Source organism: Macaca thibetana, chromosome 3 (genome assembly GCF_024542745.1).
Source record: "Macaca thibetana thibetana isolate TM-01 chromosome 3, ASM2454274v1, whole genome shotgun sequence".
NCBI lineage: Eukaryota > Metazoa > Chordata > Mammalia > Primates > Cercopithecidae > Macaca > Macaca thibetana.
Genome location: NC_065580.1, coordinates 150,728,147 through 150,746,291, shown reverse-complemented (window position 1 = coordinate 150,746,291; position 18,145 = coordinate 150,728,147). Strand labels below are relative to the sequence as shown.

General features: G+C 53.5%; 1 protein-coding gene across 6 annotated transcripts in view; it reads left to right on the top strand.

Annotated features, from left to right (window-relative positions):
• PCNT (pericentrin) overlaps positions 1–18,145 on the top strand; it is a 142,007-nt gene that overhangs the window by 105,968 nt on the left and 17,894 nt on the right. For all 6 annotated transcript variants that reach the window (XM_050784313.1, XM_050784318.1, XM_050784315.1 and 3 more), the window contains 7 exons: positions 2,456–3,334; positions 4,116–4,271; positions 7,057–7,764; positions 9,189–9,291; positions 12,961–13,115; positions 16,675–16,779; positions 17,793–17,966. In XM_050784313.1, coding sequence (XP_050640270.1) covers positions 2,456–3,334; positions 4,116–4,271; positions 7,057–7,764; positions 9,189–9,291; positions 12,961–13,115; positions 16,675–16,779; positions 17,793–17,966 — 2,280 coding nt within the window. The remainder of the gene's footprint in view (positions 1–2,455; positions 3,335–4,115; positions 4,272–7,056; positions 7,765–9,188; positions 9,292–12,960; positions 13,116–16,674; positions 16,780–17,792; positions 17,967–18,145) is intronic.

Sequence of the window (18,145 nt, the reverse complement as noted above, 5' to 3'; positions counted from 1 at the left end):
GGTTGTTCGGTTTTGTATTGTTTTGGGAATTCTTTATATCTTTTGAACACTTTTTTTGGATACATGATTTGCAGGTATTTTCTCCCAATGTATGGCTGGTCTTTGCATTCTCTTAACAGTATGTTTTGCAGAGCAAAACTTTTTACTTTCTTTTTTTTTGACAGAGACTCTCTGTGTTGCCCAGGCTGGAACGCCCAGTGGCGTGATCTCGGCTCACTGCAACCTCTGCCTCCCAGGTTCAAGCAATTCTCCTGTCTCAGCCTCCTGAGTAGCTGGGATTACAGGCACCCGCCACTATGCCCAGCTAACTTGTATTTTTAGTAGAGACGGGGTTTCTCCATGTTGGTCAGGCTAGTCTCGAGCTCCTGACTCAGATGATCCCCCTGCCTTGGCCTCCCAAAGTGCTGGGATTGCAGGCGTGAGCCACCGTGCCCCGCCAGAGTATACTTTTTTTTTTTTTTTTTTGAGACGGAGTCTCGCTGTGTCACCCAGGCTGGAGTGCAGTGGCGCGATCTCGGCTCACTGCAAGCTCCGCCTCCCGGGTTTACGCCATTCTCCTGCCTCAGCCTCCGAGTAGCTGGGACTACAGGCGCCCGCCACCACGCCCAGCTAGTTTTTTTTTGTATTTTTAGTAGAGACGGGGTTTCACCATGTTAGCCAGGATGGTCTCGATCTCCTGACCTCGTGATCCACCCGCCTTGGCCTCCCAAAGTGCTGGGATTACAGGGTTGAGCCACCGCGCCCGGCCCAGAGTATACTTTTGAAGTTCTATCTGAGAGCTCTTTCCCTAACCCCATTTTCCTCAGAAATTTCATAGTTTTACTTTGCATTCAAGTCTCCTTGAATACGCTTGTATATGCTTTTTGCTTTTTTTTGATGCTGTCTTGCTCTGTCACCCACCTTGGAGTGCAGTGGCGCAATCTCGGCTCACTGCAACCTCTGCCTCCGGAGTTTAAGCAATTCTCCTACCTCAGCCTCTTGCGTAGCTAGGACTACAGGTGCCTGTCACCACGCCTGGCTAATTTTTATATTTTTACTAGAGACCAGGTTGTGCCATGTTGGCTAGGCTGATCTCGAACTCCTGTGCTCAAGTGATCTGCCTGCCTCAGCCTCCCAAAGTGCTGGGGTTACAGACGTGAGCCACCGCACCTGGCCTCAGTTCACTGATTTTAGGTTTTAGTGTTTTACATTTAGAGCTACCTTTGTAGGCTGGTTCCAGTATTTTAACATAATATTTGCGTTGTGATTGTGACCGTCTTTAGTGCACACCCTTTGATTCCAGTTTATTTAGTGCATTTAGTGAATGAGCGAAAGCTGTATATAATCAGAACTGTCTTTAAAATTCCTTCACTTGCCTGTAGAGTACAGAGACACGGGCCGGTGCTGCACCCAGTAAGACACAGGGTGGAGCAGAATGTGCAGCGGGCATTCCCAGCCCGCAGCTGGGAGGCTGCTTTTGCTAATTGCGTGGTGGTGGTCCTCGGTGGTAAATGCATAGGAAGGTGTCGCTGACAGCGTCGAAACCAAAGCCACAGCTTCATCAGGTTCCGTTTTTTTTTTTTTTTTTCCTGTGGGCCAGATTTGCATTTCAGTCCAGAGTAATTGTGAGGTAGTTCCAGAGAAACCCGGCGTTGTTATGAAACCCTCAATTTTTTTTAGAAGAACGTATTAGTTTATAACAAATTGTTTTAAAATTGTCAGAACACAAATGGGTTAGAATTTTTCTATTTTTTGTCATTACCAGTAATGTTATCTTAAGAGAATAGAGTTTGGAGCTGTATTGACATAGATCTCAATCCTGATTTTCCACTTACTATTTTTGTGGGTTTAGAAAGATGTTTAATATCTCAGTTTCAATTTTCCTGTCTTTAAAGTGGAAACAATCGTATTTCCTTACATGACTGAGGATTATGTTTCATGGCACAAGTAAACTCACTTTGATGCCTGGTGTCACCGAGGTGGCAGTGGCAGAGACGCCTGCGTCACCAGCATCACCGTGAGCAGTGTTGGGATGGAAGGGGAGTGTGCCCGGCTCACCGCTTTGTTGATGCAGATTCTCTGCCCAGGTTTCTTTCCTCCTGGAGTCAGAACGACACCTAAAATCTAATGCACCTTCAGGAAAATCAAACAAATCAAGTTGTTTAAATATTAACAAAATAACATGTAAAGGGTGGTGAAAGCATCATTCTGTAGACGTCCTTGTGTGGAAATTGGCTGCATTAGCACTTTGTCCCACGATCAGACGTGGAGCACAAGGTGTGTGCCAGGGCCCAGTAGCAGCCCAGGCCGATGTGGAGTGCATCCCGAGACCGGGAGTTGGCTTCTGTGGCTGCTTTGTTTTTCAAGCTATGGAGTCTTCACTCCAAGAATGCATTCAGAAGGTAACGCGTTGTGAAGCAGGGACATTCTGAAGTGGATACATTTAATTTTCCACTGAAATGTGCTCTCTCTTCAGGTTGTGTATACCAGAAGTTCTGAGATTGAAGAGCTGAAAGCCACGATTGAAAATCTGCGAGAGAACCAGAAGCGATTACAAAAGGAGAAAGCAGAGGAAATCGAACAACTCCATGAAGTCATTGAGAAGCTGCAGCACGAGCTGTCCCTTATGGGGCCTGTGGTGCATGAAGTCAGCGACAGTCAGGCTGGCAGTCTGCAGAGCGAGCTGCTCTGCTCTCAGGCCGGGGGCCCCCGCGGGCAGGCCCTGCAGGGCGAGCTTGAGGCTGCGCTCGAAGCCAAGGAGGCCCTGAGCCGGCTGCTGGCTGACCAGGAGCGTGGGCACAGCCAGGCCCTGGAGGCCCTGCAGCAGCGCCTCCAGGGTGCAGAGGAGGCTGCGGAGCAGCAGCTGGCTGAACTAGAGCGCAGTGCAGCCCTCAGGGAGGCTGAGGTCGAAGGCATGGCTTCCCGGATCCAGGAGTTCGAAGCTGCCCTGAAAGCAAAGGAAGCAATGATTGCCGAGAGAAATTTAGAAATTGACGCATTGAACCAGCGGAAGGTGGCCCACTCTGCCGAGCTGGAGGCCGTCCTGTTGGCCTTGGCCCACATCCGCTGCGTGCTGGAGCAGCAGCCGCTGGCAGCTGGGGCGGAGCCTCCTGAGCTGCAGCGGCTCCGAGCGCAGTGTGCCCGCCTCAGCCGCCAGTTGCATGTGCTGCACCAGCGGTTCCTGAGGTGCCAGGTGGAGCTGGACAGGCGGCAGGCCTGCAGAACCACAGCTCACACACGGGTGCCCGGGGCCCACCCACAGCCTCGCGTGGATGGTGGCGCCAAGGCCCAGGTCCCTGGCGACATGGAGGCCTCCCACGATGGTGCTTTGGAACCGGTTGTCCCTGACCCACAGGTAGGCCCCCTCTGCAGGCCATGGCAGGGTATTTTTTTCTTCCTCTCGTACTCCTTTTCTCCTTTAATTTTAATGACTTCTCTCTGTGCTGGGCACTGGGGGCTGCAGTTGTCATGGCTCATGACACAGCAGAGAAAGGGACCTGAAGCTCAGACCTGCCTGGGCCTGTTCCGGGTCAGTACGCAGTGAAGCTGGGCTGAGGATTTCACTGTTTCGTGCCATTTTAAGCTTATTGTTTTAAACTTTCAAAAACAATTATTTCGTTCACATGATAGGGACTGTCCAGTGAAACGGAGCTCACTGTGTGTGGCGGGTCCACTTGAGCTGCCTCTCTGGTTTCTAATCAAATAGTTTATCTGTCGGTAAGCAGCGCCTGTGTGAGACGTGTGAGACGTGGTAAACAAGCTCTTCTTTTGGAGCTGGAGGCCCTGCAGAGAGTTGTCTTTTAAGGCTCCCACTTGTGTCTGAGCAGAGCCTTGGGCACTTGCTGGCTGCCACGCCCACACCAGCTGGGTCTTTGTAGAGCGGCTCCTGCTCTCAGATGCCCCAGTCCACCTTGCTCTGTGGCATCATCCTGGGTCGGGGCAGCTTCCTGCTGGGTCCTCAGCCCCGTTCCCATGTGGCCTGCTGTCGACCAAGGTGCTTGGCTGTGGACGGCACTGCCACCTCCCTCTGGCATCCCTGCTGGCTGCCGTACTGGCTCCCAGCTCCAGGCCACCTGTGGGGCAGCCCCAGCAGCAGCCTCCTGCGTGCTCAGCTTTCGTCTGTCTCCTCTGTCAAGGGTGATCTGCAGCCCGTCCTGATGACGTTGGAGGACGCACCTCTCTGCAAGCAAGAAGGCGTAATGTCAGTGCTCACCGTCTGCCAGAGGCAGCTGCAGTCGGAGCTGCTCTTGGTGAAAAATGAAATGCGCCTGAGTCTGGAGGACGTAGGCAAGGTGTGGGGACGGGGGAAGGCGCGAGGTCCACCTGGGAGAGGCTGGGTGTAGAACACGTGGGTCCTGCCCTGGGCAGAAACGGGTATTCTGCTGAGGTGAGGAGCACAGTCTGTGCCTGCAGTGACATGTTCTCTGAATCCTTTCTGTTCTGTAACAAGCTGTCCGTGATTGTTGTGAATTTTCCTACATGCTCCATTGAAGCCACTTTCTAGAAACAATCAGTTGGGTTTTTTCTTTTAATTGATACAAATGGATTTAACTGTGCTTCAGGGTTAGTTCTGGGCTGTCTTTTCATGGGAGGACCACATTGCCCCCATGGGCGTCACCTCAGCTCAGGACTGTGATGGCCATTGTCTGGTTTACTTTGAAAGGCTTCAGATTTATTTTTTTAATGTGTTCATCTCACTCCATATTGTCACTTGAAAAAAAGCTGACAGTTCTTTTCCCTGAGGAAGGAGGTTGCACCTTGACAATCTCAAATCGTAGCGGAGTTGAGATTTAGTGAGAAGAGCGGGTACTGGTGCTTCTCCCACCCAGTGCACCGGGGCGGGTCCTCAGTGCCCCCTCGGAAACACCTGCGCAGGAGCTGCCCTCTCCTCGGGGCGCATCAGGTGCGGATGGCACTTTTATTTTTTTCTTTTCTTTTTTGAGACAGAGTCTTGCTCTGTCACCCAGGCTGGAGTGCAGTGGCATGATCTCGGCTCACTGCAACTTCCACCTCCTGAGTTCAAGCGATTCTCTAGCCTCGGCCTCCCGAGTAGCTGGGACTATAGGCACACGCCACCATGCCCAGCTGATTTTTGTATTTTTAGTAGAGACGGGGTTTCACCATGTTGGCCGGGCTGATCTCAAACTCCTGACCTCAGGTAATCAGCCCTCCTCAGCCTCCCAAAGTGCTGGGATTACAGGTGTGAGCCACCACGCCCGGCCACAGATGGCACCTTTTGATGCATTGTCTGCACCTCGCCTCCTCTAGTCCAAGGCCCAGCACAGCCCCCCTGGACACACAGCCACCCAGCCCGTCCTCCTCCTCCTCCCAGACACACATCCATGCACCCTCCTCCTCCTCCTCCTCCTGGACACGCAGCCACCCACCCTCCTCCTCCTGGACACACAGCCGCCCACCCTCCTCCTCCTGGACACACAGCCGCCCACCCTCCTCCTCCTGGACACACAGCCGCCCACCCTCCTCCTCCTGGACACACAGCCGCCCACCCTCCTCCTCCTCCTCCTCCTCCTGGACACACAGCCACCCACCCTCCTCCTCCTGGACACACAGCCACCCACCCTCCTCCTTCTCCTTCTGGACACACAGCCGCCCACTCTCCTCCTCCTCCTCCTAGACACACAGCCACCCACCCTCCTCCTCCTCCTCTTCCTCCTGGACACACAGCCGCCCACCCTCCTCCTCCTCCTCCTCCTGGACACACAGCCGCCCACCCTCCTCCTCCTGGACATACAGCCACCTACTCTCCTCCTCCTGGACACACAGCCGCCCACCCTCCTCCTCCTGGACATACAGCCACCTACTCTCCTCCTCCTGGACACACAGCCGCCCACCCTCCTCCTCCTCCTCCTCCTCCTCCTCCTCCTCCTCCTCCTGAACACACAGCCACCTACTCTCTTCCTCCTGGATACACAGCTGCCCACCCTCCTCCTCCTCTTCCCCCTCCTCCCTGATGTTGGCTAAATGTGCCCCAACTACTCCTCCAGGCTCTGAAACCCAGAGGCTCTAACACCAGAAGTGCTGGGTGGGTATTTTATGGTCTCAAGTATGGCACCAAAGCATGCTTGGTGCTGAAGCCTGCTGAGATGTGGGCTCACCCGAGCCCCTCGCAGCCCTTGAGATTGTCGCTGGGACGTGTCTTGCATGAGTGCAGGTGCCGCCTGTTCCTGGGTCCACACTGCGTGCACCTCATTGGCGTTTAGAGCCTGAAAGATTCTGAATTCCGTAGAAATCAGGGAAGGACGGGCCTAGGCCCGCAGTTCTGAGGAGACCCGTGAACCTGGTTCATGTGCTTGTCACGTGCTCTCGGGAAATACATTCTGGTGGAGAGCCCTCCACGTCTCCTGCAGCAAACGGTTTTGAGGCCCTCACGACAGGAACGTTTCTTTGAATTTTTTTTTTTGCCCAGGCTAGAGTGCAGTGGCGAGATCTTGGCTCACTGCAACCTCCACCTCCTGGGTTCAAGCAATTCTCTGCCTCAGCTTCCCGAGTAGCTGGGATTACAGGCACCCGCCACCATGCCCGGCTAATTTTTGTGTGTTTAGTAGAGATGGGGTTTCACCATCTTGGCCAGGCTGGTCTTGAACTCCTGACCTCGTGATCCACCCACCTCGGTCTCCCAAAGTGCTGGGATTACAGGCGTGAGCCACTGCACCTGGCTCATTTTTTAAAATTCTTAAGAGAAAGCTCAGCCCTGCCTGAGCTGATTGCCAGATTCTTAGAAGTTACACACAAAGAAACTCCAGATTCATCACATAAACCGCAATTTTGTGTTTTCGGTGCTCAGATATAGAACCTTCCCATCCTTTTTCCCTTGTGTGAAACTTGTGTCCTCAGTCACCGCAGAAATAGGTTATGACAGTTGCCTTTTAAGCAAAGAGATGTAAGTCTTGGTTCTGTTTCTCAGAGAATTAAATAAACTTGAAATGTGCAGGGCTCATTGTGGAATCGCCCGAGTGCTCCGAAACTCCCCGAAATCCGCCATCAACACCAGACAGACAGGCGCGACTCCTGGTAAGCCGGGCATTCCACCGTGTGCCTGTTCTGCTTTACCTGCAGGGTAAGGAAAAAGTACTGGAAGATTGTCAGCTGCAGAAGGTCGATCTGATAGCTCAGGTGAAACAACTTCAGGAAAAATTGAACCGTTTGCTGTATTCCATGACCTTCCAGAATGTGGATGCTGCCGATGCCAAATCTCCATGGCCCTTGGCCTCGGCACACCTGTTGGAGAGCAGCTGGAGTGATGGTTCCTGTGACGGCGAAGAGCCTGACACATCAGCCCCCACAGATGCGTGTGATGCCAGTGCAGCCACGGGGGGTGTAACTGATGTTATCAAAAATCGGGATTCCTTGATACCAGATGAAATGCCAGATTCTCCCATTCAAGAAAAGTCAGAATGTCAGGACAGGTCCCTTTCTTCACCAACCAGCATGCTTGGCGGCTCCTGCCACCAGAGCCACGCTGCGGAGGCTGGGCCCCGGAAGAGCCCGGTCGGGATGCTTGACCTGTCTTCCTGGAGCTCCCCTGAGGTCCTCAGGAAAGACTGGAGCCTGGAGCCCCGGCCCAGCCTCCCTGTGACACCCCACTCAGGAGCCCTGAGCCTGTGCAGTGCCGACACATCCCTGCGGGACAGGGCGGACACCTCACTACCACAGCCCCAGGGGCCGGGCCTGCTTTGTTCCCCAGGTGTGTCCGCAGCAGCGCTGGCCCTGCAGTGGGCTGAGTCTCCGCCAGCTGATGACCACCGTGTGCAGAGGACGGCTGTGGTAGGTGCCTGCCCTGCTCCTAGACCTGCTGTTCCCGTGGGAATGTGGCCTGCCCGGCGCCACGGCAGCTGCCATTGTTTGTTCACCTCCTGACAGCGCACACCTCGCAGTCCTGTGTGGGGCCAGCTCTGCAGGACTGGCATCATGGGAGCGTTTAGATTATGTCAGTTGTTCAGGTATTTTTAAAATGCCTGCGATGCATTTGCCCGCCTCAGACGTACCCTGGGCATGCTTCTCCACTGACACGGACACCAGCAGGCACAGCCGCAGACACGTCTTCGTGTGTGATGGGCATAGGGTTCTTTTTCCAGAATGGTTTTTTAGATTTATTTTTAGGAATGCTGCTTATTTTTATTTTATTTTATTTTTTTTGTGAGACGGAGTCTTGCTCTGTCGCCCAGGCTGGAGTGCAGTGGCGCGATCTCGGCTCACTGCAAGCTCCGCCTCCCCAGGTTCCCGCCATTCTCCTGCCTCAGCCTCCCGAGTAGCTGGGACTACAGGCGCCGCCACCACGCCCGGCTAATTTTTATAGTCTTAGTAGAGACGGGGTTTCACGGTGTTGGCCACGCTGGTCTCAAACTCCTGACCTCATGATCCACCCGCCTCGGCCTCCCAAAGTGCTTACAGGCTTGAGCCACCGCGCCCAGCCGGAAATGCTTCATATTTTCACAGGTTTCGCATATACTAATTAATTTTAATAATTTATGAGTTAGATCATATTATTTCTAACATAATCATTTTGGGATTTTGTGTATCTTGAGTAACATAAAATGAAAAATCAGATACCGTTGGGCTCACACTTGTAGTCCCAGCACTTTGGGAGGCTGAAGCGGGAGGATTGCTTGAGCCCAGGAATTTGAGACCAGGCTGGGTAACACGGTGAGACCCCATCTCTACAAAACACACACAGTCAGCTGGGCGCGATCGTGCTGCCTATGGTCCCAACTCCTCAGGAGGTTGAGGCAGGAGGATCACTTGACCTCGGGAGGTTGAGGATGCAGTGAGCCGAGATGGAACCACTGCACTCCAGACTGGGTGACAGAGTAAGATCCTCCCTCAAAAAATAATTAGCAGATACATATTCTCTGAAAAATCCATATACTATCATTTCATGTAAAACAATTGAAATCTGAAATATTTGCTGTTGGCTCCATTAAAATATTCCTAAAGAGCTGTGCGTGAATCTGATGAAATTGTTGGAAGCATTGTTGGAATAAACAATGCTTTTTAAAAAAAAATAAATTGTTGGAATCTGATTAAATTGTTGGAACACCTGCATGTGTTCACCAGTTTTGAGTTGTTTCATTTGGGGTCTATGTGGGAAGATAAATTCAGGCCTTTGGAAGTTTTCACCTGGCAGAGTCAGCTCTATGATGTAATTACTCAATATTTATGACCATTTAAAAATCTCTGTATCTGAACAGGAGAAAGATGTCGAAGATTTTATCACAACATCTCTTGATTCTCAAGAAACATTAAGTTCTCCTCCTCCTGGATTAGAAGGGAAAACTGATGGAAGTGAGAAAAGTGAGTTGGTTATCTTTCTTTTTTCATTTTTTGTTTCAGTGGTTTCCTATCAGAAAATAGTCAAAGAATTCCTGCATCCTTCGCCCGGTTCTGCGTCTGCCCCTCACTGACCTCCACCCCGGCTCTGCGCTTTGTCAGGCGTGCACCTGGGGCCTCTTGACTCTGAAAACACACCTGTACCTTTCACACAGCCAAGGTTGCCAGCCCAGGTCACACTCCACCCTGGAATGTTCGCCCTGATCCAAGGCTGGCGTCTCAGCTACAGCTGCAGACCTTGCTCAGATTTCGCCGACTGTCCCAGTAGCGTCCTTGGTGGAAAAGACACCCCAGCTCACAGGCTATGTTCAGGTGTCTTTGGCGGGATGGAGACTGGGGCGGCGCGCCCCATGTTTCCTGGCTCTGCTGCCTTGCCTGCCCACCCTGCCCTTCCCTCCCCTTGGGGTGGTCATCCCTCTCTGTGCTGTGGGTTTCGGGGCGCCGGCCCTGGAGAGGAGCCAAGGGGCTGCTGACTGTGTGGTGTGTCCTCACGATGGCATGTAGGGGGCTGCGTCTCCCCGGGCCTCATGGCGGGAGGTGCGTGGGCTTGACCTGGGCCTTTGTCTGTGGTGGTGCCTGCCAGGTTTCTTCCTCCTCCTCCTGTGGGAGATGTGGAGACTGAGTATTCTCTTCCCTCTCATGCTCACGCCCACTGGTCTCAGCCTCCTCCCTTGGTTGCCCTGGCTGGATCAGTTGTGGTGGCAGTTACCTGCCACACCGTAATTTTTTTAATTTCATAACTTTTCCTACAATTGTTGTCTTTTCACAAGTCAGTCACCTTTTGAGATGCTCTTTTTAAAAAATCTGTTGAATTTTCCAGTGATTTAGTGATTTTTGAGAACATAGTCACAATTTAATTGGAAATTTTAGTATTTGCAGAGTAGGGCCAGCAGCTTTTTAATTTTGTTTTTATTTATTTGATGAGTAGTGAGCACGCAGGGTAACAATTATGGGTGCTGAGAAGACCATTCCCTGAGCAGCCTCTGTCCCAGCTCCCCACTCAGGACTGCAACTCCCTGGGGATGCCCATGTTCAACTCCCAGAAATGTCTTCTTGTATTTGCTTTATTTTCAAAACCTGTTTGCTGTTTAAAGTAGCATCTTCAGCCCTCCTAGCAGCAAAGCCCCTCGCCATGCGCCCCTTGCCACACGAGGTCCAGTCCGCACGCCCTGTGCTGTCGCAGCCGAGGTTTGCCCTTCAAAGACGTGCCCCGTGTTCCAGCAGAGCCGCTGGGAGCACGTGTCCCACTCGAGCCACTTCTGTTTTTCTTGGCTTGGTTTCTTCTGTGTTCTTCATTGCTGGTCCTCACACACGGTGTCCGGGTGAGTGTCATCCGAGCCTTCTGAGCACAGCAGGTGCTTCCCCACCAACTCTCAGGGGCTCCCAGGTGACCCCTTGTCCTCCTTCGATGGTTCCTTATTTTATTTTTCAAGACAGGTTCTTGCTCTGTCACACAGGCTGGAGTGTAGCGGCGTAGTCTCGGCTCACTGCAGCCTCCACCTTCCATGCTCAAGTCATCCTCCCACCTCAGCCTCCCAAAGTGCTGGGATTACAGGCATGAGCCACTGAGCCCAGCAGGCCCCATATTTTTTAATGAAACATGTCCCCAGAGGCCTCTGTAGAAAAGGTGTCTGGCAGGTGCTTGTTTGTGAGAACTTCCTCTTCTCCTTGACGGTCGTCAGTCAGTTGGCTCTTGGGTTGGAAGTCATGTTTCTTCAGGTACCGCGTGCCTGTCCACCGCCTCTGTGCCTGCGCCCTCCAGTGACGCACGACCTTGGAGGGGCCTGCGTGGTCAGGGTGGTGGATTTCTTCCTCGTTTGTCCTTCCTTCGATCACATCTCCTTTGGTTTTCTCTCTTTCTGTAAATCCTGTTACTCAACTATATCGGGCCTCCAGAATTGATTGTCAAATTTTCTTTCCCTATTTCTACTCCTTTTATTTTTGTTCTCGTTTCTAAGAGGTTTTCTTTAGAACTTTATTTTTCAACGTTTGTGCTGAGCGTTCTGTTTCTGCGCTCGTATTTTAAATTTCTCAGAACTCTCTTATCCTAACTGTTCCTCTCTCCTTTAGCTTCAGCTCCTTGGTTTCTTTCTTTTTTGGGGACGTTCTTGAGTTTATTTTTGGCACAGCCAGGTGAGAAGTCCCTGCACCTGGAGGAAGGTGTTGGGCCCTGAGGTGAAGCATGGTTTTTGCTGAAGGCACAGGGTCCGGTGGGACAACAGGGAATGTGGTCTTGGACTCGTGGAGCTCTGACCACCGGCTGGTGGCACCTGCTGGCTGTGGTCTCCTCTGGATGGAGTGGGCCGGGCGCGGTGCTGGGCACCCATGTCTCAGTGGCACTGGGTAACAGCGTCTGCAGCAGTCACATCTCACAGTTCCTGGTACACGCTGTGGGTGCCGCTACAGGAGCCGTGGCTCAGGGAAATGCCAGCGTCCTTCACCCTCTGGGATTTCTCAAACACCTGCCTGCAGTAGATGATTTCCCCAAAGATTTCTTTGTCGTCGTCTTTATTTGAGATACACAGGGCAGAAGTAGGACTTGGCAACATGATTAGGCACAAAGATTTGTAGGTGGTAGGGGGTGGCCTGAGGCATTTTGGGGGGTACAGGCAGCGACCCAGCACCCTCAACCCTCTCACCGCACCTGAGGCCTTTGTGCTGCTCTCTTGGCACTTGCCGCCACTCACAAAAAGCACTTTGTTCGTTCGTTTTGTGAATGAGGTGCCCGTTATTTCTCTGAGGGGGTCATCATCATCCTCTGAGGTCGTCCTCTGCCTGCGTTGCTGGCCTCTGCTCCTGCCCAGTGTGCTCTGTGCTCACCAGGCTGTGCTGGGGCATCCCCAGGTGCCAAGTGCTGCAGCCTCCGCTCCCTGGGGAGCTTTGTCCACACAGGAGCCCAGTCTCGCTGGCATCCTCATCCTCTTGCTGGGAAAGTCCAACACCCTTTTCCCAGGGTGCCTCCTCCTCATCTGGGCCTCGTGTCACTGACACGATCCTGCCTCGGTTTCCAAAGCATCCCCCTCCCTGTGGGCTGGCGCAGCTGCAGGTCTCCGGGATGGACCAGGCCCTGTGCATTGGGAGGTTTTGAATTTTCCTCCTTGAGGCCCCGTGCCCTCCTGACACGGAGCTGCACTGCAGGGACCCCACTGCAGGCACAGTCAGTGTTTCCTGAGCAGTCATCGGATGCCCGTCTGCTGCCTGCCTTTGCTCCGTGCTGGGGATGCCCCGTCCGCTGCCTGCCTTTGCTCTGTGGCTGGCGTGGAGGGTGCAGGCCGCGCACGTCCCACTGCTCTTGAGGGCTTGCCTAAGACATCTGGGTTTTGTGGAGTCTTTGGGGGCCACGTCTGGAGAAGTGAGTGGAGGTCCCCTAAGGCTGGCGCGGAATGGGGGACTCAGGTGATGTACTCAGCCTGTGAAGTTGCGTTTTCTTACTTGACGTGCGTCATTCTGACCGGGGTTATGTTTTTATGAAAGTATTTTTGGGGCCCATCAGTGTTTTCTCCGTGAGCAGAATCACAGCATGGTTGTCGCTGGGGCTGCCGGCCAATCACCCCTGCCCTGCCCCTGCAGTACGTCCCCCGCGGAACCCCCTGGAGAGCTGTGGGGGGGACCCTGACCCTGTGGTGTTTCTAGGTGATGGCTCGGGTTTTGGAGCAAGACTGAGCCTGGGGTCAGGAGGCCCTGAGGCTCCAGCTGCTGGTCCTGTGACCCCTGCTGCCATCCCTGGAAGGTCTCAGCCACTGCCGGCAGCCATGAAGGAGAAGGAGGTGCATCCGCAGCACGTGAAGGTATGGCTGGCGGGGGCGGCTCCACAGGTGCCCTCACAGCTCCCCAGGTGCAGCCTCGGGGCACCCCCAAGCCCTACGTCCTGCCTTGCCGGGGAGAGCCTGGGAGGGGCAGCCTTTCCTGGGTGCCTCTGAGCACCTGCCTTTTAATGACTCACATGAGGCAGGACTGGTCTCAGCCCCAGCCCCACGGTGGCCCCGGAAGCCGCCCGCCCAGCTCTGTGCTGGCCCCTTAGGTGACCCCCTCCCATCCGGGCAGGGAGGTTCCTGTGAGCCCGTGGGCGGGTGGTATCGCTCCACAGAGCCGGCCTGTGCCTCCCTCCCGCCTGCGTCCTGTAGAGAAGCCGAGGCTCTGGAAGCCCCGATGCTCTGGGACAGAGCCGGGGTCTCCTCAGAGGATGGGAGAGAAGCCACTCAGACTCCTTGGAGTCAACTTTGAAGGCAGAATTTTGTGAAACTTTTCGTAGGTTTTCTTTTCTCTCCCAGCTTAGCAGATCATTTATGGCAAAACCATTGACAAAAACTTGGCCAAACAAGTGAGTGAGAGAACGAGGCCCCTGCGGGTCCTACTTAAGTGGTAAACACATTTCCAAACAAAACCGTTTTCACCTCAGTGAAACCTGTTCTGAAACTGCACAGTGAGTCCTCACTTAGCGTTGCCCCTAGGTTCCTGGAAAGTGACCTTGTAGGAAGGACACTCCTGTGCTGCTGGCCGCAGCTCACGTGGTCTCCGCAGGCCCTGAGGTTGCCTTTGTTTACATGCGTTTCAAAGTCTCGGTTTCCAAAACCCATCCGTGTCGTTAAGTGAGGACTTACTGCTTTCAGAATAAAACTTGTTTTACTTTATTTGGCTGGGCATAGTGGCTCATGCCTAGAATCCCAACACTTTGGGAGGCTGAGACAGGAGGATCACTGGAGCCCAGGAGTTCAAGACCAGCCTGGGCAATGTAGTAAGACCCCTCTCTGTCAGAACTGAGTCAATTAAACCTCTTTTTTTCATTTAAAAAAAAACGTATTTTACTTTCTTAAACATGGAAATTGGAGATAATTTATTTTTTTAATTGGTTTTTTATTTCTTCTTTGCATTTCTTTTTTTTTTTGTGAGACAGAGTCTCACTCTGTCACCCAGTGGTACAGTCATGGCTCACTGCGACCTCTGCCTCCTGGGCTCAAATGATCCTCCCACCTCAGCCTCCCAAGTAGCTTGGATTACAGGCATGAGCCACCACACCCAGCTAATGTTTGTATTTTCTGTAGGGATGGAGTGCTACCATACCCGGGCTCGTCTTGGGCTCCTGAGCTCAAGTAATCTGCCCACCTCAGGCTCCCAAGATGCTGGGATTACAGTGTGAGCCATTGCACCTGGCCTCAAATTTTTATACAATATAAAACATCAAGGAGATGTTTCTACTAGTGTTTCCTGTGAAAACAACCTAGTATTAGAATTCCTGATTTTAATGAATAAATTTGGTTGCTAGTGTTATCATAAATTATGAAACATACTTAGGTTTCATAATTTAAAAAGAAAAGCAAAAAAGGCAGGAAAGGACTCCTGTAGCCCTGGAGGCAGCAGCTGTGAAGTGGGGGGGAGAGGAAGAGGAGGAGCTGCTGTCCAGGGAACAGCTTTGAAATGTCCCAAGTCCAGTTGAAAATCACAAGGAGATTTTTTCACAGATGTCTTAGACTGTTTCAAACTCCGGGTTTTCCTTTATTGTCTTAATTTCTGGCCTGTGTTTTAGAGTGCGGAGCCCTGGGGTTGTGCCCACACTGGTGCGGCAGTGGGGATCTGAGTGGAGCTGGGTGCTTGCCCTGCTTGGAGGTGGCTCCAGGCACATGGGGGACACCCGCTGCTCAGATGCAGCCACAGACGCCAAGAGTGTGGTCGACGCTGTAGCGGCCCTATGGCACCTCTGCTGAGGAGTCCTGAGCACAGGTGGGGCCCTGGCCACTCTTGGCCACCTCCAGCCATGCCTGGAATTGAGCCGTGAGTGGGCACGGTATGCTTTGGAAACGAGGACCGCCCCCCCGCCGACAGGCAGAGCCGCCTGGTCCTGAGAGTGGAGGTGGCAGAACCTCAGCCCCAGTGATAGTGTCTGTGGGACCCCCCAGGCTGCCTCACGGGCCACATTCCAAGGTGCCCACCAGGCTCTGCCCCACTTCCTGGCCTCACGGGACCCCAGCTGCGAGGGCCCCGCATCACCTGGTGGGAGGCTGTGCCCCAGGGCCTCTGCATCTCTTCTTCGTAAGAGATGTTTTTTAAAATGCATTTTCTCCGCAATATAAGATCTAGAAAAGCACATTGAAAAGAAGGAAATGGCTGTCGTCTGCAGCTGGAAGGGAGGGGCCGAGCAGCTTCCGGGCCTGCCAGCCGCCCTGCTACCCCAGCCCTGCTCCCACTGACCCCCCAACCCTGCTCCCCACCCCTCCCCCATCTCCGCTCCCCCCGGCACTGCCCCGCTCCCCCACCCCCACTTCCCCCCACCCCACCCTGCTCTGCCGCAGACCTTGGTTTGCATCCATCCCATGCCACATACGTTGTGTTTAAAGTAAAATTGTTTTCAGTTGTTAAAGATAATTATCTTTAAAGTAAACATAGTATGCAATTTGGTGTTACTACTTTAGTGTTAATATTTGACTTTTTTTGGGCATGTCATTAAAATTATAGGAAACCATATTTTCAGTCAATCACACCCCATCGTAGGCCTCATCATTGCTTCATTTTGCATTTCCCTCTTTTTGGACTCTCTTAGATTCTTTTTCTCTTCAGGTTTTTATGCAGACGTGTGCTGTGCTTGGGAGTGTGCTCACGTGGTGGTGACTGTGCCGAGCATCTGGGCTCTGGGCTCTGGGCTCTGGGCTCTGGGCTGGTCGTGACACCAGCTTCTCCATGGGGCCGTTTGCTTGTCCCTCCGCCCCTCTGGCGAGAGTCAAGTGTGTGTCCAGACACCAGCTGCAGCGTACTTAGTGGTATGAAGCAGCTGCCTCCTGCTCACAGACCTGTGGGCCGGGACCTCGGGCAGGGCTGTTGGGGATGGTTTTCTCTGCTCCCCATGCCCGACACAGGCAGCTTCACCCTACGCTGGTGGTTGGCACTGGCCTCGGCCGGACCATGCATAGAGGCCTCCTGGGTGGCCATCGTGTGGCCTCCTGGTAGCATCCCAGGAGGGCAGGGAGTGCATGATATGTCTGTGACCTTGCTGTGGACATTGGCCTGAAGCTCTGCCCTGAGCTTTGTCCAGGCTTAGACGGGTGACGGTGTCCCCGTCAGGGAGCAGGTGGAGTGGAGGAAGTGGCAGGGCCATCTTTGGAGCAGCTAATAGAGAAATTCACTCCAAGCCTGGCTTCTGTGTGGTCTCTCTGAAGGTCGGGGGAGGTGGGCTTGAAAACCTTGTAGCTTGAGAAGTGGGTGCTGCCTCTACAAAACCGAGGTGATGCCCTCCCTCTCCACAGCTGCCCACCCTTCACGGAGCCCTGACTGCAGCTCAGGGCTGCAGGTGATGTAGAACGTGGCTGTGTGGGGTGGCAGGCGACTCTCTCCTCCTGACACACTTTCCCACCACAGGCTTTGCTGCAGATGGTGTGTGACGAGAGCCACCAGATCCTGGCACTGTCAGAAGGTCTTGCACCCCTGACTGGCGAGCCACACCCACCCCGGAAGGGAGACAAGGTACAGGAAGACTTGCTCTATGGGGGAAAGACGCAGTTTTGTTTTGCACCTCACACACTTCTTTTCCAAAGGATTTAAGGAGCTTGCAGTAACAGCTGCATCCTTAGGGCCACGTGAAGACTAGGATTTTTTCTTTTCTTTTTTTTTGAGACGGAGTCTCGCTCCCTCTCTCCCAGGCTGGAGTGCAGTGGCATAATCTCGGCTCACTGCAACCTCCACCTTCCCAGGTCAAGCGGGTCTCTGCCTCAGCCTCCCCAGTAGCTGGGATTACAGACACACACAACCACGCCCAGCTAGTTTTTGTATTTTTAGTAGAGATGGGGTTTCACCATCTTGGCCAGGCTGGTCTTGAACTCCTGACCTCGTGATCCACCCGCCTTGGCCTCTCAAAGTGATGGGATTACAGGCGTGAGCCACCATGCCTGGCCTAGGATTTCTTTAGCATGGCCAAAAAGACAGACTGAGGTCCAAGAACCCTGGGGAGGCCTCCTGGTCTCCCACAGCTGGCACAGGCTCTGGGGCCAGGTTCCCTGCGGGACGTGGAGGTGTGTGTGGGGCAGAAGGGCTCAGGACTTTTGGGCCTGTGGACTTGGCCCATGCCAGCACTCGTCCCCCAGGGCCTGTCCTCCTGCCACTCAGTGTGTGTCTTCTCTTCTGTCAGGGTCATTTCTGTGAACGGCTGCCAGTCTGCTCAGCTGCCACCACTGAACACCCCAGACCAGGGGCTTAAACAGCAGACATTGATTGCGCCTGTTGTGGTATCAGGGTGCCCACAGTGTTGGGTTCTGGTGTGGGTGCCCTTCCTGGTTTGCAGACAGTGCCTCCGTGCTGTGTCCTCACATGATGGAGACAGCGAGTGAGCTCTGGTGTCTCTTCCTCTTCTTACGAGGCCTCATTTACCCTGAATCACCTCCTGCAGGCCCCATCTCCAAATGTAGTCACACTGCAAACTTTGGGGCACAAGCATGCAGGTGCATTTGTGAGGAGGCCACATTTCTTCCTTCATCCTTTAGGACGTGCCCACCGTGTGCCCTGATTGGAGAGGGGAGCTTCTGCAGGTTGTGCAGGAGGCATTTGAAAAAGAGCCGGAGATACAGGAGGTTGAGCTGCAGCCCCGACTCAGTGGCTCAGATCTGGGGGGTCACAGCTTCCCGCTTGAAAGGCTGGAGAAGGTCATCAGTGAGCAGGTGAGTATCAGCTCTGCCACCAGGCCTTAGTTTACCCCAGGGGTCCAGCCCCGGCAGAGAGGGTGACACAGACTGTTTTGTGTGTGAATTTCGGTTTGCGTGTTTCTCTTGACTGCTGGAATGTGGCTGTGGCTCACCCAGGCGTTCACACTCAGTCCATGCAGGGTGCTGCACTTCTC